The sequence below is a fragment of the Mustelus asterias genome, chromosome 18 (genome assembly GCF_964213995.1).
Source record: "Mustelus asterias chromosome 18, sMusAst1.hap1.1, whole genome shotgun sequence".
Taxonomy (NCBI): domain Eukaryota; kingdom Metazoa; phylum Chordata; class Chondrichthyes; order Carcharhiniformes; family Triakidae; genus Mustelus; species Mustelus asterias.
Window position 1 is genome coordinate 65,639,299 of NC_135818.1, and position 26,850 is coordinate 65,666,148.

The window sequence follows — 26,850 nt, forward strand, 5'->3', positions numbered from 1 at the left end:
CACAGAAAACATTAACATTTGTACAGGTGCTTGTGCAAACATCCATCAATATTACTTACCCTTGATAGATTATTTCACTGTAGGCATGGATTGGAATAGTAGGTTATTTCTATAATGGCATAGTGTAATGAAATTGTTTAAATTATGGCATATTTACAACTGAGCAATGCAGAGCAGATGAAATAAAATCAACCCTTCAAAAGTGTCACTTTATTATTGTTGAGGGAAGTTTACATATTAATTCACAATTAATTATACAAACTATTGTAAACAAGATCAGATCCTACGTCCTATGTTTAATATTCATCACAACCATCTGAGGCTTTTTTTCCAAATTAAATGTCTTTAAAATGAACAATGTACAAAAGAATAAACCATGAACAAATTAGTTTTAAACTATTACAATAAATGCAGTAATAAAATTAATCACAAGTCCATGCATAATTTTCATCAATTTCCTACATTAGAAACTTCAATGTCCACATTCACACTAATTACACTCTTGCCAGTGCAGATGCTGAGTTCTATTTAGTAGGACAGTATAATTTCAGCAAGAACTTGACACACTGTCAGGAGTTTATAAATGTGGACAGAAAAATTTAGAATGGAATTACGAAAATAAGACTGAATTTATTTAAAATTGAGTCAGAAGAATGTCAGTGCACCCGGGTCCCATTAATCTCAAGCTGCTATTTCAAACTAAGTCTCAACAGCAATGAAGTGCCACACAATTGACTGATTTGTATTAATTAACTATACTGTTGGAAAGAGGGGAGTATGGGCAGAATTTTCCCCCCAAAGGGGGGGGGGGGGGGGGAGGCAGAGCCAAGCACGACAGTTAAACCGGCTTCAGAGTGCTCAGGTGCTATTTCGCTAGGGTGCCTTGATCTGTCAGTGGAAGACGCCCTCTTGCAAACATCAGAATTCCCCCATCCCCATTATGGGCATTTTCTCCCCCTACAACGGGGGTAGCTGACATCAGGGCCCTCCCGAGGGGTCCCCTGGTAACCCCTGACATGCTCCTTCTTCACAATCCACTGCTGCATGACGTCCGGCCCCCTGCATAAGGCTCCCATCACAGCCCCACCCCCACTCAGATCGTGCCCTATATTTTCATTATGCTGAATGAATGATATTCCTTCAAAAGCTGTACCTTAGTTTCCTATATACATTTTCATGCTATAATATAAACCTAATAAAAACTATGCTATTGTAGATGTTACTCTTGACTGCCATTTTAAATGTGTAGTTTCTTTACTTCAAATGATGGGTGCAACAGAGACGGGCAGTAGCTTCATGACGAGAAGCAAATCAAAGCCAATAATGCAATTAAGATTGCTCCATGGTTTTCTGTTAAAATGGCAGTCATTTGCCAGTGGCTCATGATACCCCTTCATGGTTCCACAATGCCCACAAATATAATTTGGAAGAAAACTGGAACCCAGGATGTTCCAATGCAAGGAAGTACTTCTGAAGTCTTGTCACTATTGTAATGTAGGAAGCCATTATGCCTCAAGGTCACCAGGGTGAATGTTAACTTAACATTTTCACAAAATAGAAACAACACTTTAATCAAACTAGAGTAATAAGATCCTGCCTGCATGTTTTCCTGTTTCCTTTTTAAATAGAATTAATTTTACCTACGATAGGTCACCACAGGCCCTGAAGACATTCCCACTCCATCTGACGAAGGAGCAGCGCTCCGAAAGCTAATGGTATTTGCTACCAAATAAACCTGTTGGACTTTAACCTGGTGTTGTTAAAACTCTTACGACATATAAAGCAACAGATTTAACTGGTTTGGTCTTTCTGACTTAGCCAATTTCAAATGCCAATTTCAAATTTCTGTTGAATCTGAAGGCTCCTGAAGAGGAAGTTCATGTGGTTCATCTGCTGAAAGCTGGAGAAGAAGCAAAGTGCAATGACGATGGATAATAAATATCGCTCAGTGTGTGCACTAATAAAGAAGTGATGGAACATCTTGTTGGTTATGCAAATGCGAGGGTATAAGAACAGAATGCTGTTAGCATTTGACCTGAAGACAGTAAAGGTACAGGTGAGTTTGTTTGGACCGTTCTTATCATAACGTATGTGCGAACACGAAGTGAGGATTAAACCTGACTAAATGTTATCCCATTGTCAAATACCTTGCCAACATTTGGGACTTTGTGGAATAATTATCTGAGTAAGGGTACTGGAGAACTGCCAATATCCATGAGCCATTCTTTCTGAATAGAAAAGGAAAAAATCTCTCAAAGTAGTGGATGAATATTTTTCCTTGACTTTTAAAATGGCTACTCATATCTTTAAAGAGCAGAAAACCTTTGTTTTATAGACTCAATGGCCATTCATGTGAGCGTGGACTACGATTTTCTGTGTGGTGTCACACTAGCAGTGTTTGGTTATCAGATAATTTGTAGCTGTTATTTTTCCCCTCCTCACCATGGCAGCATTAAGCCTAAGACTGATCTTGTAGGCTAAACCAACTAAATTTTTTAAAATAAATTTTCATAGACTGTGTAGACATTCTTTGAATAGGGCAATGGAAAAAACGTGGGTAGGATTTTGCTGGTGGTTTCACTGCACTAAACAGAGACAACACTTCAATCATTGAGGTAATAGAGAGATAGCATTTATATAGGGCCTTTCACGTCCTCAGAGGCTAGAAAATATACATGCAAGTTCTCTTTTTGATAATTTTAAACAAAACAACTGTGATGGGTTCGTAAACAATGATGTATTTTCATTAAAAGTACCTTTGCTAAAACTTCACTTTCTTTAGGCGAAGCATAATGGTTACAGTTTCAAGCCGCTTTAACCTTTATTTCTCCAAAATAAGAGACATCGGCATCCTGAAACATATATTTAAAAACGATTAGCAAAGGCTGGGAAACAAAGATACTCCTGTGTACAATTGTGATGTTTTTAAATCCCAGCAGTATACAAGTTTGAATGCCATTATCTACATACATCAAACTATCTATTGTCGTGGGACGGTTACTTATTTGAGGATTTCATGAGCATTATCATGTTACACATCAGTTATTATTACATTGATGAAGTGGAGCAGAATCCCTTTACAACTACTATCTATTTGGCATAATTGCGCAACTTCTTAAAGGGTAATTGTTCTTGAGTACATTAGGTAAATTATAGCAATTGTACTACTCTAGATTCACTATTTAAAAAAAATATGTATTCATGGGATTTAGGTGTCACTGGCAAAGCCAGAATTTCTTGTTCATTAATTACTATTGAAGGTGGTTAGCTAGCAATCAATATGATGTAGGTACACCCACAGTGCCTATAGGTAGGGTTATTCATGAAGGCCTGCCTTCTCAACCTTGCCCCTCGCCTGAGGTGCAGTGATCCTCAGGTTAAATCACCACCAGTCAGTTCTCCTCTTCTAAGGGGAGATTAGTCTGTGATCATCTCTGGGACTATGGCGACTACTTTTACCTTAACAGGTAGGGAGGTTGGGCTTAGGGAGCAAGTGAAAGAAGGGAAGCAACTGAATGGATAGTCCTGATCTTGGTGACAAATAAACACATGGAATTCCTCACACTTGGTTGAATATGAAAATCAATAAAAGCAATGCAATCTTACCATGCTCAGGAAATACACACATTGAGAGTTGAACGAAGCATGGTGATCAGATGGAGTTCCTGCTCCCTACTGTCCCAAATCTAGGACACATCTACATTTGCTAACTGCCTGACCAACGAGTAACACTGCTCCCAGTAGAGAGAGTGGTAAGCAGCCTGAAGTTTGTTCCAAGATGATGCACTTAGCAATGCAAAATTACAACCAAATCAATTCTCTGGCATAAATAAATATGTTAGAATCCAACAGCAGGCAAGATGATGTGTGGTGAAAAGATGAAGTTCTGTGAATGTTTCAGGTCTACAATATTCTGGCAGACTTACAGTCCTGTACAGGAGTGAGGCAAGTCCAAGTACACTAGTCACTGTGTAATTACAAGTTGCTTTGTTTCAGTTAGTTAAAATTCAACAAGGACTCGAAAATACCCAAATCTGGTCTGAACTGGTCAATTGTTTGTCTTGGAGACTTGTACAGCAATGATTTTCTACTCAAGTCAGTCACTTAAAAAAATGTACATCTAAATTTAGGTTAAAGCAGCCTAGGACAAATTACTATTTAAATTTTACAGAGATTTAATTGAAAAGCACAATTTTGTTAACACTAATTATGCATCTGAAGGGAGGAAAAAATCCATTGTCAATAGTAACATTTTAATCCAAAATATGTTAGTCATCCCAGACTCTCTGGAAATAAAGAAATAGCATCTCTCAATGACAGATAAACCATAGCAAGATGCTTTTATTTTGATAATTTAAATGCAATCATGTCTTTTTTTTTCATTTTTACCATTGTTAGATTTACCCAGGAATATTTTTAAGGTGCTGACAAGTTTTGCTGATGATTAAAGATCCACAAACTTAAAAGAAAGGACTGTTAATACACAAATATTAATCATTCAAAAATTTTACCTACCAGACCACTTTTCAAGTTTTTGATTCTCTTCACAGACATCTTGTTTGCAACCAACCAGGCCAAGGTGGGAGCATACTGCCAAAGATAAACATAAAGTAGAATCGGCTGCTCTGAAATCCACAGCTCCTTTAATTCATTTGCCATACCAACTAGCATCAGTCGGACACAACGAGCCGTGGACATTTTGCAGGTTTGCACAGAGGTCTCAGTCACAGCCTAGGAAAAGCAACATTAAGTGCAAAACAAAATGATATTTCTGAACTCTCCTATAATGTAAACATATCAGCCATGCTTTCAGCCTGCTCCAAAGGCAAGAGTCCAAATCTTGGGGTATTGCTTCCCCAATTTGAATTGGTTTTGCTTTATATCTCCATAAATATATATTTTAATTTACTCAACCATTGAATCACTAAAGATAAAAACTTACTGGTTCAGTCCTAATATATTGAATGTTCTCAATAGTTTCATTAATATGAATATGACTGTTCTAAATGTTGTGTGAATTTTACTTAAAAGAATGACAACATTGATTGCAACTTAATTTTTTACATTAAATTATTTTACAGGGTAAACAACAATCCTTTAAATAATCTTGAACAGCAATGGGCAACCTAGGCTAATGAGTGGGCCACATTGGTGGCCCTCCTTCATCTCAGTGTGCCGCAAGATTGAAACTGGGTTTGTTCAATAACTGTGACTTCCATGAATAAGATTGAATACATTTAATACACGCTGAGTATTTTCTAACAAGTTATAGAAAATGCTTAATCATTTATATATTAAACAAAACTATCAACTTCAAAGAACAAAGAACAAAAAAACAAAAAACAGTACAGCACAGGAAACAGGCCCTTCGGCCCTCCAAGCCTGTGCCGCTCCTTGGTCCAACTAGACCAATCGTTTGTATCCCTCCATTCCCAGGCTGCTCATGTGACTATCCAGGTAAGTCTTAAACGATGTCAGCGTGCCTGTCTCCACCACCCTATTTGGCAGCGCATTCCAGGCCCCCACCACCCTCTGTGTAAAAAACGTCCCTCTGATATCTGAGTTATACTTCGCCCCTCTCACCTTGAGCCCGTGACTTCTCGTGATCGTCACCTCCAACCTGGGAAAAAGCTTCCCACTGTTCACCCTATCTATACCCTTCATAATCTTGTACACCTCTATCAGATCTCCCCTCATTCTCCGTCTTTCCAAGGAGAACAACCCCAGTCTACCCAATCTCTCCTCATAGCTAAGACCCTCCATACCAGGCAACATCCTGGTAAACCTTCTCTGCACTCTCTCTAACTCAAGTGGTAAAAACAGAAAAAATATTGACATTTGATTGGATGCAGAGGGAGCATAAGGCTCTGACAGTCAATGTTGTATGTAAACAGCATGAACCTCACCATGTGCCTTTGCTTTACATGTATATTAATTCAGTTATACTGGTAGGTAAAAAGGTACACAGATTGAAACCAGTGGAATGGGGCAACTCTGCACATGGGCAACAGTCTGGGCTGCAGGTTGCCCACCACTGATCTTAGATGTACTGCACTCGTGACTCTGGTGAACTGTCCGTCCCTTTACCTTATATAGATCTTCGGTAAAAGCATTTTTCACAACATTAGAGTGTACCAGTCCTGGACAAACGGTGCTGATTATGATGTCTGGATAGCTGGCAAGCTCTGGTCGAAGGGAATTAAAAAATCCCTAGAAAAGGGAATACAGTATAGAATCAACATGTGTGATGTGTATGATAAAAGTGACAGTCTTACTATCATTAAACCATTTCTATTATTTTTAATTGTATTATTCCACATGCTGTTATGCCTAGCAGCGCATTCAAAACAACCAATATGTTTAAGTCAAGCTGTAAGAATTTTCCTATGAATTCTTAACAAAAAAAACATGATTAACTGTCTTGTGACTTAATATGATTTACGTAAACCCTGAATCTGCTTTTAACTTCTGAAAATTTGCTGCTGAAAATCACATCCCAAAATCTCTCAAGTTTTAGTATTGTTGGTGCTCATGATATTATTAATGTATTGGTCAGCATGTTGAAACCAGTACAGATCAGATAATTTAGCAATTTTCAGCTTATAATCAGAGGGATGCTTTTTAAAAGACTTCACAATGTGAAAAAATCCAAAAATTTATACTTGAAATTAGTTTTAAAAGTTTTAATGATCCTTAAAAATATGATGCTGCACTTTGCTTTATCTGAGGTATAACAATCCCACAACTTTTATTCATCTCAGCTCTAAGATTTAAATCAATAGCTGCATTCTTAAAGAAAATGCAACTCAATATAGCCCAGAATTGTGAAAAGAGCCATGTCATCAGAAAACTAACAACAGGAGAATAAAGGTCAATTAGATAAGTTTGGGACAGCTAAAATAATTACTGAATGCAATTAAATCACCTACTTGAAGAGCATGTTTACTGCTTGCATAACCTGTAGAAACAGGTGCAGCGACAAGGCCTGCCAAGCTACTGACAGTAACTATTTGTCCTTTCTCTTGCTTGATCATGTAAGGTAACACACACTTGGTCAGTGAGACTGTACCAAGGAAGTTCAGTTGCATTATTGCCCTGTAAACATCAAGATGTGTGTCTAGGAATAGAGAGCGTTGGGAACGGCCAGCATTGTTGACCAAAATGTCAATCTGCAAAAAAGAGCAAAGAAATATTAAACTAGCAACAGAAAAGTTTTGATGATGATTTCATGGGTTTTCAGATTTTTAAAATTAATTGAAGAGATGTGGGCATCATTAGCTAGGCCAGCAGTTATTGTTCATCCCGACTTCCTCTTGGGAAGGTGGTAGTGAACCTTCTTGAATCATTGCAATCCCTGTGGAGAAGTACATCCAGTGCTGTTAGGGAGGGTATTCCAGGATTTTGACCCAGTGGCCATGGAGAAATTGTGATATATTTCAAAATCAAGATGGTATGTGGCATGGAGGGAACTCCCCAGTAGTGGTGTTCCCATGCATCAGTTGCCCTTGTCCTTTTAGATGGTAGAAATTGTGGGTTTGGAAGGTGCAGTTTAAGGAGGCTTGATGAGTTCCTGCAGCACATCTTGTAGATAATACACACTGCTGCCACTGGGCATTGGTGATAGATGGAGTGAATTTGTTAAGGGAAGGTCATGTTTGACAAATTTAATTGAATTAGAGGAGGTAACCAGAACTGTTGATGAGGTGTAATGCATTTGCTGTGGTCTATATGGATTTTATCAAGGCTTTTGATAAGGTCCTTCATAGCAGACTGGTCAAGAAAGTAAGGGTCCCGATGATCCAAACTAGGTTGAGAGGCAGGAAGCAGAGGGTGGTGATAGAGTGATGTTTCTGTGACTGAAAGTCTGCTTCCAGTGAGGTTCCGCAGGGCTCGGTGCTGGGGCCCCTGCTATTTGTGGTGTACATTAATGATATGGAATTAAATATAGTGGGTATGAACAAGAAGTTTGTGGATAATACAACAATTGGTAAGGTGGTAAACAGTGAGTAGATTAGCCATAGATTGCAAGAGGATATCAATGGACTGCTCAGGTGGGCAGAGCAGTGACAAATAGAAAATGTGAGGAAGGCCAACAAGGCAAAGGATTGCACTGTGAATGGTGGAGCCCTGGAAAGTGCTGAAGATCAGAGTGGAGTGTATATTCACAGATCTCTGAAGGTGACAGGATAGATAGATGAGGCAGTTACGAAAGCGTACAAGATATTTGCCGTTATTAGCCGAGGTATAGAATACAAGAGCAGGGAGATCATGCTGGAACAGTATAAATGCTAGTTAGGGCACAACGGGAGTACTGCATGCATTTTGGTCACCAAATTATAGGAAGGATGTGATTGTACTGAAGTTTAAAGTTTATTTATTAGTGTCACAAGTAGGCTTACACTGACACGGCAATGAAATTACTGTGAAAATCCCCAAGTCACCCCACTCCGGCGCCTGTTCGGCTACACTGAGGGAGAATTTAGCATGGCCAATGCACCTAACCAGCACGTCTTTCGGACTGTGGGAGGAAACCGGAGCACCCGGAGGAAATCCACGCATACACAGGGAGAACATGCAGACTCCGCACAGACAGTGGCCCAAGCCAGAAATTGAACACTGGTCCCTGGCGCTGAGGCAGCAGTGCTAACCGCTGTGCCACCGTGCCACCCTGAAGAGGGTGCAGAGGAGATTTACCAGGATGCTGCCTCGGCTGGAGGATCTGAGCTATGAGAAAAGATTGAATAAGCTGTGGCTGTTTTCCTTGGAGCAGCAAAGAATGAGAGGGGACCTGATAGAGGTGTATAAGATTATGAGGGCCCAGATAGGGTATCCACCCTCTCAAGGGATCAATAATCGGGGATATAAATTTAAGGTAAGAGGTAAAGGCCAAGAGGGGAGTTGAGGAGAAACCTTTTCACACAGAGGGGGCCTGGAACTCGCTGCCTGAAAGGGTGGTTGAGTCAGAAACTCTTGTAACATTTAAGAAGTATTTAGATATTCACCTGTACGTGGCACAAATGTCACTTTCTACTTGTCAGCCCAAACCTACATATGACCAAAATAATAACTTGGGTGTTTTGTAATCACTATTGCTGCACTATGCTAATTCAAGCAGTTTAGTGAGATAGAAGCAGAAAGTAGTAATTGATTTAGATTAACAAATAATTTTTTTTGGACATGTCGAGCATTGTTTATTTCTACTGGTTAAAGATGTAAAATGGCAGGGACGCATAGAAAGAAGTGTTGAGCTTATTGTGAGGGCAAGCTCATAAAAAAATTCTGAATTTTGAATTGACACTTGCATAATGTCAATTACAAGATTCTAATGTAAAGTCTCCAAATCAGAGTAATGAAGATAACCTTGGATACGAAGATCATTTTTAAAAAACAAAACCACTTTTTATTGTAATGCAAGTTACCCATGCGTCACAAATAATTCACATTATAATGTATATGTAAGAAAGCATCTTTTAGCCTAATTAAAATGTAAAACTTAGCAATATTTAAGAGTAAAATGTAGTCATATATCCCAAGAATCAAATCATTTGTTCATAATTCCATTTCAATTATGCAAAAATGAAACTCGTATCAAAAGACATTGTGGAATCAATTCTTAAAGTTATGCAAATATATTTTGATGTAACTGCACTTGATACATAGAACCACTGACTATCTCATTTATGAAATTTCAATCCACAATGTCAGTAACAACAATGATCTAAAACACCAAGTAATGTCAGATCACTTATTTGTCTATTTGTAGTCACAGTACATGCTCAGGGTTTATGGTCACTCATTGATCATTTTCTGAAAGCTACAGATCAATCTACACACTATATAGGGGAAAAGGACCACTTCAGATGCACTATTCTTCTTGGGCATTTATTGACATCTTGTTGCTTGGTTAAAAAAAAAACAGCAGTTCAGTCATTTTTTATGGAAGAGAAAAATCATCATCTGATTTGCATTTTCATCGGAAATGAAAAATGAAGGTATATGTTAAAATACTTGTTCACTTCATTTTGTTTTCAGTTTCCATGAAGGGTCACACATGAAATGTTACCTTTTCTGTTTTTACCATATTTGCCGATTGACCCGATAGATCAATCAACCTTCTTTCAGATTTACGGCACTTCCACTTTATAGTCAGTCATTCTCTTTAAAAGCAAATTACTGCGGATGCTGGAATCTGAAACCAAAAGAGAAAATACTGGAAAATCTCAGCAGGTCTGGCAGCATCTGTAAGGAGAGAAAAGAGCTGAAGTTTTGAGTCCAGATTACCATTTGTCAAAGCTGGACGACCATTTGTCAAAGGGTCATCTGGACTCGAAACGTCAGCTCTTTTCTCTCCTTATAGATGCTGCCAGACCTGCTGAGATTTTCCAGCATTTTCTCTTTTGATTCTATTCGGTTTGTCAGATAGAGACATTCAGGCTCAGAGTTTCTGAACTTTAAAGGTAAATGAATTTGTGTTGAGAAGCAATTTAGGTAATTTATAACCTGCGAATGGCTGTTGTTCTGGTGTAATTATACTTATAGCTTTATAATGTTCAAAGGTTATCGGGGATAGACAGAATTTGGATTTGAGGCCACAATCAGATCATCGATGACTATTTATGATGTCGGAGCAGGCTTGAGGGGCTACTCCTGCTCCTAATTCGTATGCTCATATGTTGACTTCGAATGATATATATTTGGCTGACCTTATTTCAGCTAGTATTTGGTTAGCAGAGAGATGAGCTATATCAGTAACTACCTTTTAGCATTTTGTCAAGTAAGAATTAGGTTTCAAGGGTTAATTTTATGTTGAAATAGTTCAGAAGTGCCTATTGTCTAATGTAGAAGGGAATACTAAACTTAGTGAACTACTACAGATGTACTGATTGTACTATCATAGAATCCCTACAGTGCAGAAGGAGGCCATTCAGCCCATAGCGTCCATACAACTCTCTGACAGAGTATCATACCCAGGCCCTTTCCCCCGCTCTATGTCTGTACCCACATACATTTACCATGGCTAATCCATCTAACCCACACATCTTGGGACAATAAGGGGCAATTTTGTATGGCCAATCCACCTAACCCGCACATCTTTGCACTGTGGGAAGAAACCGGAGCATCTGGAGGAAACCCATGCAGACATGGGGCGGCACTGGTTAGCGCTGCTGCCTCACAGCGCCAGGGAACCTGGTACGATTCCCGGCTTGGGTCACTGTCTTTGTGGAGTTTGCACGTTCTCCCCGTGTCTGTGTGGGTTTTCTCCGGGTGCTCCGGTTTCCTCCCACAGTCCAAAGATATGCGGGTTAGGTTAATTGGCTATGCTAAATTGACCCCAGTGTCAGGGGGATTAACAGGGTAAATATGTGGGGTTATGGGAATAGGGTCTGGGTGGGATTGTGGTTGGTGCAGACTTGATGGGCCAAATAGCCTCCTTCAGCACTGTAGGGATTCTATGATTCTACAAATGCGCAAACACCACACAAACAACTGAGGCCAGAATTGAACCTGGGTCCTTGACGCTATGAGGCAGCAGAGTTAACCATTGTGCCATCTTAGAATCCATACAGTGCAGGAGGCGGCCATTTGGCCCATCAGGTCTACACCGATCCTCCAAAAGAGCACTCCATCTAGACCCACTCCCCCGGGCCACCCCCGTAACCCTGCACATTGATCATGGCCAATCCACCTAACCTGCACATCTTTGCACCATGGGAGGATGCCTACACAGACACGGGGAGAACGTACAAACTCCACACAAACAACCAAGGCCAGAATTAAACTTGGATCCTTGACACTGTGAGGCAGCAGTGCCAACTACTATTCCACCGCACCGTGCCACCTATCACTTTAATACTAAATGACTGGTCTGTTGGGTTAAAGTCTGAGCCAAGTTTGATGAAGTATATCCCATTCCCTTATTGAGAATTATGTGGTAGCACATGGTATATTCCTAGTCAGAGACTAGAATGACAAGGGCCTCCAGGTTTTGATATTTATTCACAACAGATATTAGCTAAGTAAAGGGGACACAATGTCCTGGTGGCACCGGATCAAAGTAGAATAACATACAAAAAATACAGAAACTTTTTAAATTAACCTGGATAATCAGGATAAACCAGGACCAAAACAAAAGAAATCACAAAATAAGAAAATTCAAACTTGCCAGGAGCATCTCACTTGAAAATTTAGAAAAACCAGTGTTACGGAGTGCCAAAATCATGAGGACAGCCAATGGTATTCATTTATTTAATTGGAAACATTGCAGAAGTCAGAAAAAGATCTCGATTCCACCAGAATCAGGTCAGGAATTCACCTCTTCTTATTAGAAGAGCAGGGTATGATTAATTGGCTTCACTTTTAGATCTTGGGTGGAAAGTTACTCGCTCTTGGCAGAGTGCGACAGCGGGCAGGAAAAACAGCGTTGAAGCTGTTGGCACCAACAGTGGTTTTCGCCACCGTATCATTGGGAATATAGGAAAATAAACTTCAAGGGGCGGGTCCCACAACTCTCACTGGTGGGGTGAGCACACTGGCAGCTACTTAGTTTTATAAAGGCCATTTTTAAAGGCTGTCCCAATGCACAGAAGTTCACCAGGGGGCAGTGCTCAGTTGACCCTCTCTCTTGAGTAATGCTCGCTCTCTCTCTCTCGAGCTGCTCTGAGAGGTGTGCCTGCCAGGTACACGCCATGAAGACCAGTCATAATTCACACCAGTCTTCCCTCACGCCAAAGCGAATGTATTTTCTTATTGGGGGGGCGGGGGGGGGTGATTCAGGCACAGAGGCCTGATAATAATATGCAAATATATTATGCAATATTATAATAATGTTCTGACATTAAAAGGTTGGGGTTTCCGTTACGTCACTGGTGGGGGACAATCATGTCACGCTTTTACGTTGGTGTGAAACCTGATTTAGGCCTCCTGCGAGAATTTCTGCTCCTGTTGGCAAACCCACCCAAAAAAAAGGGAGTGGAAAATCACCCGACAACAGCTTCTTGGGACAGTTTTTTTTTAAATAAAACAGCCCTGAGCTTAAATTTTTAGTTTCCCTACATAAAACGGTAATAGCAATTGGAATGTAAAAATGTTCCAAACAAGTGTTTGCTTACTTGACAAGGCCACTAATATAAACATTAATGTACACATTAAAAAAATATGCTGAAATGGTAAAGGTTGAAATGAGTTACTATTACTGTCGCATTACTTTCTTCTCCTTGCCAGAAAGTCATAAAATCACATGAAAACTGGAAACCATTAGTTCATATCTCACTTTTTGCTGTGAACAGCACTCAAGGGAAATGACAGAATGCATCTCTGCAAAAGGAGTGAGAAATCAAGAGTTAGGGCATACTGCTAACAGCCTTAAATTAGTGAAAGTGAAACCCAACAAAAGAAACAGCATTTGTGTGCATGAATATTTTTAAAATGTTAGTAAAATAATTCTCTGTTCTTCCGGTCTGTGAACTATCTGTAAAAATAAAGCCGGTTTCATCACCGAAATGTAACTTTTTTTTACATTCTATTCATTTATTATTTAAAGGTACAACAACTTTATGGCTTTATTCTTTTAATAATGGATAATCATTAGGAAACGTACTTTACCAAAGTGCTGGATAACGCTTTTTGTTGCAACCTCATGGGAACTGCTTTCATTTAGGTCAAGTAGCAGGACAAGAATATCCCTTTCTTGTAGCTTACTATGATCTGCGAAGCAAGTCATACAGAGTCACAGAGGGAATACTAAAACGATACAAGTGGTTTCTCATGCCCATCCATTTCTTTCTTTTGGTTTTTAATTTTTACTATGGCCGGAATTTTCCAGCCACCTGCGGCTGGGTTTTCCCATGGCAGAGGTGGCTCACCATTGGCCGTCGGCGGGATCTTATGCTCCTGCCAAAGTCTATGGCATTTTGCATGGCTCGCCCATCCCGCCAATGTGGGAGTCAGGACCCAAACATCCAGCCGGCAGGAAGGGCTGGAAAACCCACCCTATGCCTTGTTAAAGAAAAATTCCATGTCCATTCACAAATTTAGTTAAATACAATTATAACAAAATGTGGCAAACTTGATAAAAGCAAATTACTGTGGATGCTGGAATCTGAAACCAAAAGAGCAAAGCTTTGCCAAATGGTCATCTGGACTTGAAACGTCAGCTCTTTTCTCTCCTCTCAGATGCTGCCAGACCTGCTGAGATTTTCCAGCGTTTTCTCTTGTGGCAAACTTGACCTTGGAAATGTAGATTAACGGCAAAAATAATTCTCAGTAGTCTATTTGAAATTTTGGTTCATTCATGGTGAAAAACAGACAGCTTTCGTTGTCAGATCTATACAAAATTTAGTCTTTTCTTTAAAGTCACAAGATATTGTGTCACCTTAAAGTCTTTACTTGCTAAATAAAGAGTATCATATTTTGAAATGCAGTGAACTTATTTTTCTTTTCGTACCTTTCCCTACATGTTAACATGCCACAAATAAGCTGCAATATAAACTAACTGGTACAATTTTAAAGGGTGTACAAGAACAGAGACCCCATAGATGTGTGTATGCAATATTTTGAAAGTGGCAGGACAAGTTGAGAAGACTGCATAAAAAAGTATGGCTTTATTAACAGAAGCACAAGAATACAAAATCAAGGTAATTATATTAAACCTTTTATAATAGAAATTGTTTTACATGGCTATGGGAAAAGAGCAGGGGAAAGGGAACTAATTGGATGGTTCTTTCACAGGCGCAATGAACCACATAGCCTTTTCTGTTGCCAATAAATTACTGCAATTATAGAACATTTGTAATTAAAAGGTATAAGGGTGGTAAATAACAATAATATTGATGAATGATGCACAAACTAAATAAAAAGCTCCATATTGAGGACAAGAGGTGATGATGGTGTAGTGGTAGTGTCACTGGACTAGTAATCCAGAGGCCCAGTCTAATGATCTAGGGACACAGGTTTAAATTTCACCACAGCAGGGGGTGCAATCTAAATACAACCAATAAAATCTGAAATATAAAGCTAATCTTAGTAATGGTGACCATGAAACTTTCGTTGATTGACATGATGGCACAGCGGTTAACACTGCTGCCTCACAGTGCCAAGGACCTGGATTCGATTCTCGGCTTGGGTCACTGTCTGTGCAGAGTCTAAAATTTAAAGTTTATTTATTATTGTCACAAGTAGGCTTACATTAACACTGCAATGAAGTCACTGTGAAAATGTCCTAGTTGCCACACTCCAGCATCTGTTCAGATACACTGAGAGAGAATTTAGCATGGCCAATGCACCTAACCAGCACATCTTTTGGACTGTGGGAGGAAACTGGAACACCCGGAGGAAACCCGAGCAGACATGGGGGGAACGTGCAGATTCCGAACAGACAGTGACCCAAGCATGTTCACCCCATGTCTGCGTGGGTTTCTTCTAGGTGCTCCAGTTTCCTCCCACAGTCCGAAAGATGTGCTGGTTAGGTGCATTGGCCATGCTAAATTCTCCCTCAGTGTAGCCGAACAGGCGCTGGAGTGGGGAGACTCAGGGATTTTCACAGTAACTTCATTGCAGTTTTAATGCAAGCCTACTTGTGACACTAAATAAAAAATTTTAAAAATCTGGTTCACTAATGTCCTTTAGGGAAGGAAATTTGCCATCCTTGCCCGGTCTGGCCGACAACTAACATCAGATCCAACGCAATGTGGTTGACTCTTAAATCCCTCTGAAATGACCCATCAAGCCACTCCGTTCAAGAGCAAATAGGGATCGGCAATAATGCAGCCTTGACAGCAATGCCAACAACCTAAAAAAAAATTAAAGAAATGTGACATAATAGCTAATTCCACAAGTTGGTAGACTTGATAATATTTATGAATCTTGACAATAGCCACATGAAATCACTTTTTTTTCAATTTTCTGTACTGCGTTTAGATTGCAATTTAAATTGTACATTTAAACTAGACTTTCTTGCAGAGCTGAGGTCAAAAAGAGGGTGGAGCACTTAAAAGGGTGATTCTACTTGAACTTCATTTTAAGATTAAAAATTTTAAGTATTTGAGAATAATTAAAATGTTCCCTTCCTTGAATTAACAAGGAAAAATTATTTGGAGAAAGTTTCAGTAAAATACTGGAAGTAGAATTGGAGAAAGTCAGGAAAAACTAAACGAAAGATGTAAAACAACATATCAGTTTTTTATGGAAACACCTTGCAAATAAGATGTTACATCATGATATCTTTTGACAAATTCTATACTTATAGCATACTGTGATTTTTTGGCCACACAACCTCTTGAGACCGGAGTTGGTTTCACTAGAAACCTTGTATGGGGCACGTCAGAAGATTGTAAGGTGATTTTGTTTGGATTGATAGATTACCACAGCATCCCAACCACCACTGAATGCATTGGTGAGCACCAGATGTAGAGTACACTATCCTCCTATTGTGTAGTAATAACCTCAGTGGCCCAAGCCAGAAATTGAACACGGGTCCCTGGCACTGAGAGGCAGCAGTGCTAACTACTACTGTTATGTAGCAATAACCTCAGTGGAACTGCCAATAAAACCATTGGAGGGAACTGCATGTTGCCCATGATGTTCAGTGTAAGCCAGGCACTTGACCAGAGAGACTGGTACAATTGGACAGAAGCCATAATCAAGTTGCTGCTGTATTTCCTAGCAACTGCATCAAGAGGGATATTGGTTTCCCACTTGGCCAAAACTGATGCTTGGGCAAGAAAAATTTGAATAAGGGAATTGATGAATATATTGAAAAATGAAGAGACTTTCTATCGAGGGAAAAATAAATAAATTGCAAACCTACAACACACTTTTTTTCCGCCAACTCCAGCTTGATGCCACTACTCAACAGATCTTCCTCTTACCCCTCCGTCAGCGTTCTGCAGAGACCAATCTCTCCGGAACACCCTGGTCCACTCCTCCATCAAGCCCAACACCTCACCCTCTGCCCATGGCACCTTCCCATGCAATCATAGAAGGTGCAACACCTGCCTCTTTACCTCCTCCCTGCTCACCATCACAGGTCCTAAACACCCCTTTCAGGTGAAGCAGCGCTTCACATATACCTCCTTCAATCTGGTCTATTGCAGTCACTGCTCCCAATGTGGTCTACTCTACATCGGAGAGACCAAATGCAGCCTGGGTGACCGCTTTGCTGAGCACCTTCAGTCCGTCTGCAAGCAGGACCCAGACCTTCCTGTCGCTTGCCACTTCAACTTACCACCCTGCTCTCCTGTCCATGTGTCCATCCTTGGCCTTTTGTGTCGAGTTCGCTAGAACATTGCAAACCGGAGGAATAGCACCTCATCTTCCAATTGGGCACTTAACAGCATTCCAGATTGAACATTGAGTTCAACAACTTCAGAGCATGAACTCTCCCCTCCACCTTCACCCCATTTCCATTTATTTTATTTCATCTCATTCATCCATATTATCATCCTTCTTTATCAATTCCATTCCCCACCCCCTTCCCTTTCAGGGCCACTGCCATAATCCCCATGCAGTCTCTTAACCATCTGTACCTCTGTTCTGCTATTCACACATTCTGATCACTGAATGGACACTTTTAGAACCTTTCTCAGCCTTCTGTATCCTCATTTACATTCCCTTTGTCTCATTCCAGTGCCCCCCCCCCCCCCCATAGTATAAATCTCTGTTGATTTTCTTTGCTCTTAGCTCTGACGAAGGGTCATCTAGACTCAAAACATTGGCTCGATTCTCTCCCCAAAGATGCTGTCAGACCTGTTGAAATTTTCCAACATTTTTTGTTTTTGTTTCAGATTCCAACATCCACAGTATTTTGCTTTTAACACAGAGTATATTCATCAAGTAGTGCTCACTATATATGTAGAATGCCTTTGAAATCGTTACGTACCCCCGCAGCCTTATTTCAAATAGTTTCAACTTCTAAAGCTTATGAAAAAAGGAGATTTTTGTAATGATAGCAATCAGCATATTATTAATTTAATTTCCTGCAGTTTATTTTTCTAAATCTACTCTTCCACTAATCCACAATTACGGTCATTAAAAACATTTTCACTTACTTACCAAGGCAGTTCTGTTTAACTCGTTGCAGTTCAGCTTCTCTCCTAGCAGATAGCACCAATGAAGCTCCTAATTTTGCTAGCTGATATGCCAACTCTTCTCCAATTCCAGAAGAGGCTCCTGTTATCCATATTACTTTCTTGAAGAGTTTGTCTTCTATTGAACATTAACATTTAATACTTAGAGGGGATAAATTGATCAAAAGACCTTTCACAATTCTTTTCTTTTTTTTGGATAACTATGTCTTAATGATGGTTCAGGTGGTGCCTAGATTTTTGTTTGAGTAGGTCTATTTCCCGAATGGAAAATTAGCATCTACTGTGTCAGTTCTCTGTCCACTTTTTCTCCATTGCAATTCTGTAGTTGGGTTCCAAAGGAAAAAGCTGCCAATTTGTGAACAATTACATGTAAATCAGTGTATAACAACAATGATGCCAAACAACCAACTTCTCATGACTTCCAACCAGGGAAGTGGCACAGTGGTTAGCACTGCTGCCTCATAGTGGCAGGGACCCGGGTTCAATTTCGACCTCGGGTCACCATCTGTGGGGAGTTTGCACATTCTCCCCGTGTCTGCGTGGGTTTCCTCTGGGTGCTCCGGTTTCCTCCCCCGGTCCAAAGATGTGCGTGTTAGGTTGATTGGCTATGCTAAATTGACCCTAGTGTCAGGGGATTAGTAGGGTAAATATGTGGGGTTATGGGAATAGGGCCTGGGTGGGATTGTGGTCGGTGCAGACTCAACGGGCCAAATGGCCTCCTTCTGCACTGTAGGGATTCTATGAGGTTGCACTGTTTCCTTAATCTGATAAGCTAGGTATTCAGGAATATTAAATACTGAGCTCCAAATAGAACTGTTTAAACGTACAAGGATCATACATCATAAGAACATGGCTGAAGCTTTTTTGTTTTTCAATATTGTCTTGTAATGTTTCATTTTCAATGTCTGTTGATATAATGCCATACAGGAGAATTCTTGACTGAATAGTTAATTTGGTGGTAATTTTGCCAGGGTCCACTGCTGGCATGAGTCCTGTTAGTGTTGGCTGCTACAGTGAGGTAATGCTGTGGCCCCAATTTATATAACTCAGCTTGCTGCTAGTGAAGTGGTATAGGAGGAACATAACCTATCAATGACCCTTTATTTGATTCCTTTTTGAAAAGTCAGGGAATTCAGTGCAGGTCAATCTGCACTTTAGAGATTGGCACTTATCTGTCTAAATCCCAAAGGTGTGTATATTATATATATATATATATATACTAGTCCAAGTAGAATTGCATATGGAGGTTTCAGTTCACTAAGGAAATAGAGTTATACCAAATGCTGTAACTGGAGCAGCAGCTAAACCTCATCATAGCCAACTGCAAGTGGCTGTTAAAATGACAATCACACTCAAAGGACATTGGAGTCATTTTAAGTTGCCACTGCACATAGACATTCTGGAGTATCTGCACTGCATAAATGTGGGAGTTAAATCATGTTTTGTTTGAGCATCATAGCTCATCATCTTCCCTACGGTATGAGTGGGATCCAAACTTTTACAGAAAATTCTAAGGGTTACTGATTGCACCTATGTGGCTCCATATGCTACATCAGACAACGTCATTTTCTATATGAGAGAACAAAGGATTTCAGTCTTTCTATTCATCTCAGCATCACAATGCAAATAAAAGCCCTCTTACCCAGCAGACAGCACAATGCTTTCATTCAAAGCAGTCGAGGGCCGGCCAATATGTGGTTATGCAAAACAACTCTGGGCGGCTTTTGGGGAAGTTTAACCTCCACTGCTGTAGTTGATGAAACCTCTGCAACCTCTCAAGATGCTGGCTGAACATAGATATAATGAAGTATATAACTCCAATAGCAAGCACACTATTGGATTGAAATGCTGAAGCAGCATTCCATTTGCGTGAGTTGTACTGCAAGTGTCCTTCAGTATAATCCTAAATGTTGCTGAATATACATAATTTTGCTCTTCAAAGAGGTATTGTCAAGGAAATGTTACAGAAAGAAGGCTCCAGGATCCGGGGGATGACCTCCAAAAACAAGTGGAACAACTAAAGAGTACTGGTGTTATTTCTGTAATAATATTCAAGCATATTGAATGAATACTGCACAAAATAAGAATTTGAACTCAATTTCATAAATCTGAAAATTTAAAAAGGGCTGCTGTCAGCAAAAATGGTTACAAAGCTTTACATTTTCAGAAGAAACCCTTCATTGATGTTCTTAGGGAAGGAAGCCTGAACAGAAATGTATAGCTATGTGTATGGATACATGGATGCCTGAAACACAGTATCACAAACATACAACTCTAGACTACAGCAAGAGCGTGCATAAATGTAACTGCACAACAATACTGCGCTCATACCAATTTGGAACTTAATCAAGTGGGGGTGGGGGAGATGTATACACAACGCACTGTATACATTTCAGGAAGGCTGTTAACCTGCCTAGGTTATAAAACAATTGTGTCAGCTGTATTCTGTGGACTTAATTATGACTATAACAGAAGAACAGAGACACTTATTGACATTGGTGTTAGGCTGTAGAGTTAGAAGCTATACATTTGTAATGTTTCACTTTGTAAATAAATCTAAAACTGAGTGAAGATTGACTGCTCGTCTCCTTCGCCAACTAGCTCTTGATGATCCTAATACGTTTGCATATGGTTCCAAAGGTAACATAAGTCCAATAAACCTATCCAAGGGTCATATGAATTGACAGCAATTGTTGGCAGACTATTTGATTGGGGGCAGGGAGTCAACCTTGGCTGGGCAGAAGAATGAGACAGATTCTGAATTATGTGAAAACTTAATTTGAAATTAATGTTGTTGAACTGCCAGATGAAGTTGACATTTCTGCCTATATTGTGTCTAGTATTGCTGGAAACTGGAGATTTACCTCCAAAATGGCAATGGGAATGTTACCTGTTCTTTACACTCCTTAATCCAGGATAACTATGGTTCACTGTGGTATTGCTAATGCCATCCAAAGTGAAATCAGCTAACCAACACAGACCAGGTATCAAACTTAAACCTTTTGACCTTAATGGCTCAGAATCTCAGAATTGCAGCCAAAAATGCATTAAATGCTGCAGGACTGTGAAAATTTACTAATAAAAAGACCAAAATGGAAATTGTCAATAAAAATGCAGATCATTCAAATCGGAGATAAGTTTACTGGCAGAATAGTTACGTTTTTACATTATAAAGTATATGAACTTATTGAGTATAGAAATAAATTGGGGTCTCTGTACCTGGCTTATTTCCAAAGCATTCAGCCCATAACAAAGTAAAATCTGCATCAGCCCTCATAAACCGAACAAACTGCACAATCACATAAATCGCCAGACAGTAACACAACACTGACAAGAGATCCATTGTCCTAGTATTAACAAAATAAAGAAAACAGCATGAATTGAATTAATCAGAAGATATATTTCAAGTTAATTCAAATTTTTCTGTTCACGTGGCCCATAAAATACATTATCTAAACTTGCCTCATAAATTCAAAAATAGAATAAATTAGTAATCGCATGGAAAAACATGAATTGATTAGGAAGAGCCAGCATGGATTTCTAAAGGGTTTTTGACCAGGTAATAGAAAGGGTCGATGAGGGTAATGCTGTTGCTGTGGCATACATGAATTTCCAAAAGGTATTTGATACAGTGCCACACAACAAACTTGAAAAACGTTATAGCTCATGGAATAAAAGGGACAGTAGTAACATGGATATAAAATTGGCTGAATATTAGGAAGCAGAAGGTAATAGTCAATGGATATTTTTCAGGCTGAAGGAATGTTTGTAGCAGTGTTCCCAGGGATCAGTTTTGGGACCCTGGCTTTTCCTGATATTTACATTAATGATCTAGATTATGTTGTGCAATTTCAAAGTTTACGAATGACACAAAACTTGGAAGCATTGTAAACTGTGAAGAAGATGTATAATTTCAAAAGGACAGACAAGTAGGTGGAGTGGGCAGTAAGGTGGCAGATGAAGATCAATGCGCAGAAGTGTGAGGTGATGCATTTTGGTAGGAAGAGCATAGTGAGGCAACAGAAATAAGCGGTAAAATTCTTAGAGGTGCAGAAGCAGAAGGACTTGGGTGTACGTGCATAGATCATTAAAGGCAGGTGTTATGATCCCATTTGGTGTTGCTACTGGACGGGAAGATCCCAGACTGGAACCCTGGCTAAAAAGATCGCAGCTTTACTTTCTTTTAGAAAACGTGGAGGAACAAAGTCACAGGACCACGAAGTTACATTACTCCTTTACGCTCTCTCCCAGCTTCATAAATATATACAATTTTCAAAAATAATACCCTACTCTGAACCAAATGGCCGATGTCACTCAACCGTTCTTCCATGGAATTCTCTCACAATCCCCCCAGATGATTGTCATGAGTGTTTTCAAACTTCACTCCCAAAAAGACCGCTTTAAAATCTGCCTTCAAACAATGCTTTCCATCAGCTCTTTTCATTCACAATATACTCCAGGTTTTCCAACCAGCCTTTCAAACAAAGCTTCAGCTCCACTTTTAACAAGGAATCCAACACCAGGTTTTCCACCTTATTTCAGGCTTCCTTTATCTTGAATTGCAACATGTATTTAAGCTTCCACACAAACTCTGGTACACAGTCCCCAACCAAATGCTATTGCTTCTAAATTGGTTGCTTCAGATAATGTGGCTTGTCTGCAACCAACTTCTTCTCTTCCCAGGTCCATCTTTAACTTCCATAAACAGCATCCTCTTCTACAGGCAGCTCCTCTTTGTTTCCTTCTACTTCAATATTCCTGGAGCTTCTTTTCCATTCCCTGGTTTCTTAAACTAACTGTCCTTTAGTTTATTTGGAGCTTGCTTTTGTGCACCTGACTCCATTGAATGGCTTTCCTGTTCACCCACTTGCTCCCTAGCTCCAATTGCTAAGAATTCAGTTAAAACTGCATCCAAAAAGACTTTCTTCTCCAAAGGTGCCACGGTTACTAAGCAACCATTTTCACTTCTCCCAGCTTGTTTAATTTTCACGCTGTAACCAAGCACAGTTTGAACTAAAAAACCAAAAACCCCCAAAAAGGAAACATCTTTGTCTAACATGAATCTAATTGCAAGTTTGCCCTTCCTTACATAGAAACACTAAATTAAAACCACTTAAAACTATATTTTATTTCTAATATTTAACAATACAGATATACATCACTTTAAACTACCTGTTTTTCTGACACATGGCAGGTGGAGAGAGGAGTTAATAAAGCATACATGACCCTGGGCTTTATTAATAGGCATGATGTGGAGATGCCGGCGTTGGACTGGGGTAACCACAGTAAGAAGTTTAACAACACCAGGTTAACGTCCAACAGGTTTATTTGGTAGCAAAAGCCACACAAGCTTTCGGAGCTCTGAGCCCCTTCTTCAGGTGAGTGAAGGGGCAATTCTCACCTGAAGAAGGGGCTTTGAGCTCCGAAAGCTTGTGTGGCTTTTGCTACCAAATAAACCTGTTGGACTTTAACCTGGTGTTGTTAAACTTCTTACTTTATTAATAGGGACATAGAGTACATGAGTAAGGTTATGCTGAACTTATACAAGATATGGAGATGCCGGCATTGGACTGTTGGACCTGTTGGACTTTAACCTGGTGTTGTGAGACTTCTTACTGAACATATACAAGACATTAGGTAGACCTCAGCTGAAATATTGTGTATAGCTCTGGGCACCACACCATAGGAAAGATATGAACACATTGGAGAGAGTGCAGAAGAGGTTTACAAGAATGGTTTGAAACTTCAGTTCTGAGGATAGATTGGAAAGATTAAAAGGACATTCAATAGAGATGTTCAAAGTCATGATGGGCTGGACAAAATAGGCAAGGAGAAATTGTTCCTGCTCATAAAAGGAACAAGAGGGCACAGATGTGATTTTTTAAAAGTAACAAATATGAGAGAGAAAAAAAGTTTTCACATGAGTGGTTCAGGTCTAGAATGCACTGCCTGGAAGTGTGGTGGAGGCAGGTTCAATCAAGGTATTCAAAGGGGAATTAGATGATTACTTAAAGAGAAACAATGTAGAGAGGTACAGGGAAAAGGCAGGGGAATGGCACTAAGTCACGATGCTCATTTGGAGAGTCGGTGTAGACACGATGAACCAAATGGCCTCCCGCACCATAACAATTCTGTGATTCTGTGAAATTATGACCTAGAATTACTAGAAGTATAAGGTCCAGTTTATGCCAGATATCGAAACATAATTACATTATGCATTGTTTATTTTGTTCTGTTGACATTGCTATTCAAGAATTATAATGACTGTTGCTATATTTCTTCTTATATTGAATACCATGTAACACCAAGCTTTCCTACCAATTGATTTTTAATAATTTTGTTCAATCTGTTAAAGTAAAAACTTACATTTTGACCAACTTTATCCAATATTTTACAAGAAGCTTATGCTTCTATTTAAGCATAGTAAAGTTTTCTACTAACTTGCATGTTTTTCACGATCTGAACGTGCAAACAAATTCAAATACAAAAGCAAAATAATATGACGCTAGAAATTGGATTCAAAGAGAGAACTTAGATTGATGTACAACGCCTTCAATTTAGCCAACAACAAAAAATCCCCAAAATCTTACAGAAGTGTAAACGGGCAAAGTCTGACACTATGACAAGAAAGAGCGAGACGTTAGAAAAGCTGACCAAAAAAGTTTGATCGAAGAGATACGTTTAAGGAGGGTCTTAAAAGGAGATGCGGTTCAGGGAGTGTACATTCCTACAATTACAGTCCAATATGAAGCAGGCACGGCCGACAATGCCAGAAGCTCACAACACGACAACCAACCGAGGCTTACTCTAATTTTTACGCCGCCTCTGCATATTTTTATTTCAGTTTCGAAATATAGCATCCGAAGCTCTCCAGACTGTCAGGCTTTCTCTACCTGTCAGGCTTTCTCTACCTGTTGGGTTTATTTTGCTTTTTAATTTTGATTCCACGCTGCCCGGCAGTGGTCGACTGAAGTCAGAAGAAACACATGGTAGAGGTAAGCAGGAGCGCCGGACAACCGTCAGGACAATGATTACTGAGCTGCCAAATCAAACTAATCCTTCAGGTCTGACAGCTGCGAGATAAAGATTTCCACTGTATTCACACGCACACATAATATTAAACACACGGAATATTAAAATGTCGGATGGGTCAGGCGTCGTGCGGCCCGGGGATCGGGATGGCGCCTCCTGTTTGTCAGGGAAACAACCTCTGTCACGTGAGCCGGGATGACCGGGCTCATCGCAGGTAAGTCCTTCCGCGCATGCGTGGGTGCCCAGCCTAGACCAGCGCGCGCAAAATTCAAACCGCCAGGCGACACCTGCCCTGCCCACAGCCGTCAACTCGATGGTGTCGCAGCGCGGCGCACAGGTAGAGACCGTTAACGTTCATGTTGTCAATGCCCACTCTCCCACAAAAAAACAACTAATCTGGTCACCTCCCCCTTGTCCCCATTTCATAGAACATAGAAAGGCTACAGCACAAACAGGCCCTTTGGCCCACAGGTTGAACATGTCCCTACCTACTAGGCTTACCTATAACCCTCTACCTTACTAACTTCCATGAACTTATCCAAAAGTCTCTTAAAAGACCCTATCGAATCCGCCACCACCAGCACTACCGGCAGCCGATTCCACGCACCCACCACCCTCTGAGTGAAAAACGTACCCCTAACATCTCCTCTGTACCTAGTCCCCAGCACCCTAAACCTGTGACCTCTTGTGGCAACCATTTCAGCCCTGGGTAAAAGCCTCTGAGAATCCACTCTATCAATACCTCTCAACATCTTATACACCTCTATCAGGTCACCTCTCATCCTTTGCTTCTCCAAGGAGAAAAGACCTCGCTCTCTCAACCTATCCTCATAAGGCATGCCACCTAATCCAGGCAACATCCTTGTAAATCTCCTCTGCACCCTTTCTATGGCTTCCACATCCTTTCTGTAATGAGGCGACCAGAACTGGGCACAGTACTCCAGGTGGGGTCTGACCAGGGTCCTATACAGCTGCAGCATTATCTCCCGATTTCTAAACTCAATTTCTCTATTGATGAAGGCCAGTATTCCATATGCCTTCTTAACCACAGCTCTCTACCTGCGACGCTGCTTTGAGCGTCCTATGAACCCGGACCCCAAGATCCTTCTGATCTTCCACACTGCCAAGCGTCTTACCCTGAATATTATATTCTTTCATCCTATTCGACATGCCAAAATGAACCACCACACCCTTATCTGGGTTGAAGTCCATCTGCCACTTCTCCGCCCAATCTTGCATCTTATGTCTCGTTGCAACTGCTGACATCCCTCTACACTATCCACAACACCACCAACCTTTGTGTCATCAGCAAACTTGCCAACCCATCCTTCCACTTCCTCATCCAGGTCATTTATAAAAATCACAAAGAGCAAGGGTCCCAGAACAGATCCCGGGGTTACTCCACTGGTGACCGACCTCCATGCTGAAAAAGACCCATCTACAACCACTCTTTGACTTCAGATTTTTCAGAAATGTTTTCTTCAGAATTTCAGATGCTCATCCCATTCCCTTTTGAAAGGAAAGAGTTTAGAAGGATGAGAGGGGATCTGATTGAGGTACATAAAATACTGAAAAGGATTGATAAAGAACATGTAGACCAAATGTTTCCTCTTACAGGGCAATCTCCAACAAGAGGCGACAGCTAAAGTTTGGGAGGCAGTAGATTTAAAGCTCAGATGAGGAGGGACTATTTCGCTCAAAGGGTGGTGAATTTGTGGAACTCGCTGCCCCATCG

At 40.2% G+C, this 26,850-nt stretch overlaps 1 protein-coding gene across 6 annotated transcripts; it reads right to left on the reverse strand.

Moving 5' to 3' along the window:
- Positions 1 to 209: 209 nt before the first annotated feature.
- On the reverse strand, positions 210 to 25,317 carry dhrs7 (dehydrogenase/reductase (SDR family) member 7). Of its 6 annotated transcripts, XM_078234213.1 has the most exons (9): positions 25,209 to 25,317; positions 21,303 to 21,430; positions 18,049 to 18,201; positions 13,598 to 13,704; positions 6,930 to 7,169; positions 6,088 to 6,210; positions 4,516 to 4,731; positions 2,757 to 2,852; positions 210 to 1,900 (listed from the first exon to the last, which is right to left on the reverse strand). In XM_078234213.1, the coding sequence occupies exons 2-8, from the start codon at positions 21,424 to 21,426 to the stop codon at positions 2,805 to 2,807; spliced, it is 1,011 nt and encodes a 336-aa protein (XP_078090339.1). In that variant the 5' UTR covers positions 21,427 to 21,430; positions 25,209 to 25,317; the 3' UTR covers positions 210 to 1,900; positions 2,757 to 2,804. The 6 variants fall into 6 exon arrangements, with proteins under 6 accessions (XP_078090339.1, XP_078090334.1, XP_078090337.1 ...); XM_078234208.1 differs by lacking the exon at positions 2,757 to 2,852; XM_078234211.1 differs by having other exon boundaries at positions 210 to 2,852.
- Between the last annotated feature and the right edge of the window lie 1,533 nt (positions 25,318 to 26,850).

Excerpts from the sequence above, each read along its gene's own strand:
- dhrs7 (XM_078234208.1), bottom strand. The coding sequence starts at position 21,426 with ATGGATCTCTTGTCAGTGTTGTGTTACTGTCTGGCGATTTATGTGATT. Across the intron at positions 6,211-6,929 it reads GCAGTAAACATGCTCTTCAA|GGATTTTTTAATTCCCTTCG; the intron begins GTAGGTGATTTA and ends TCCCTTTTCTAG. Across the intron at positions 1,901-4,515 it reads AAAACTTGAAAAGTGGTCTG|CTTTCAGCAGATGAACCACA; the intron begins GTAGGTAAAATT and ends CTTCTTCTCCAG.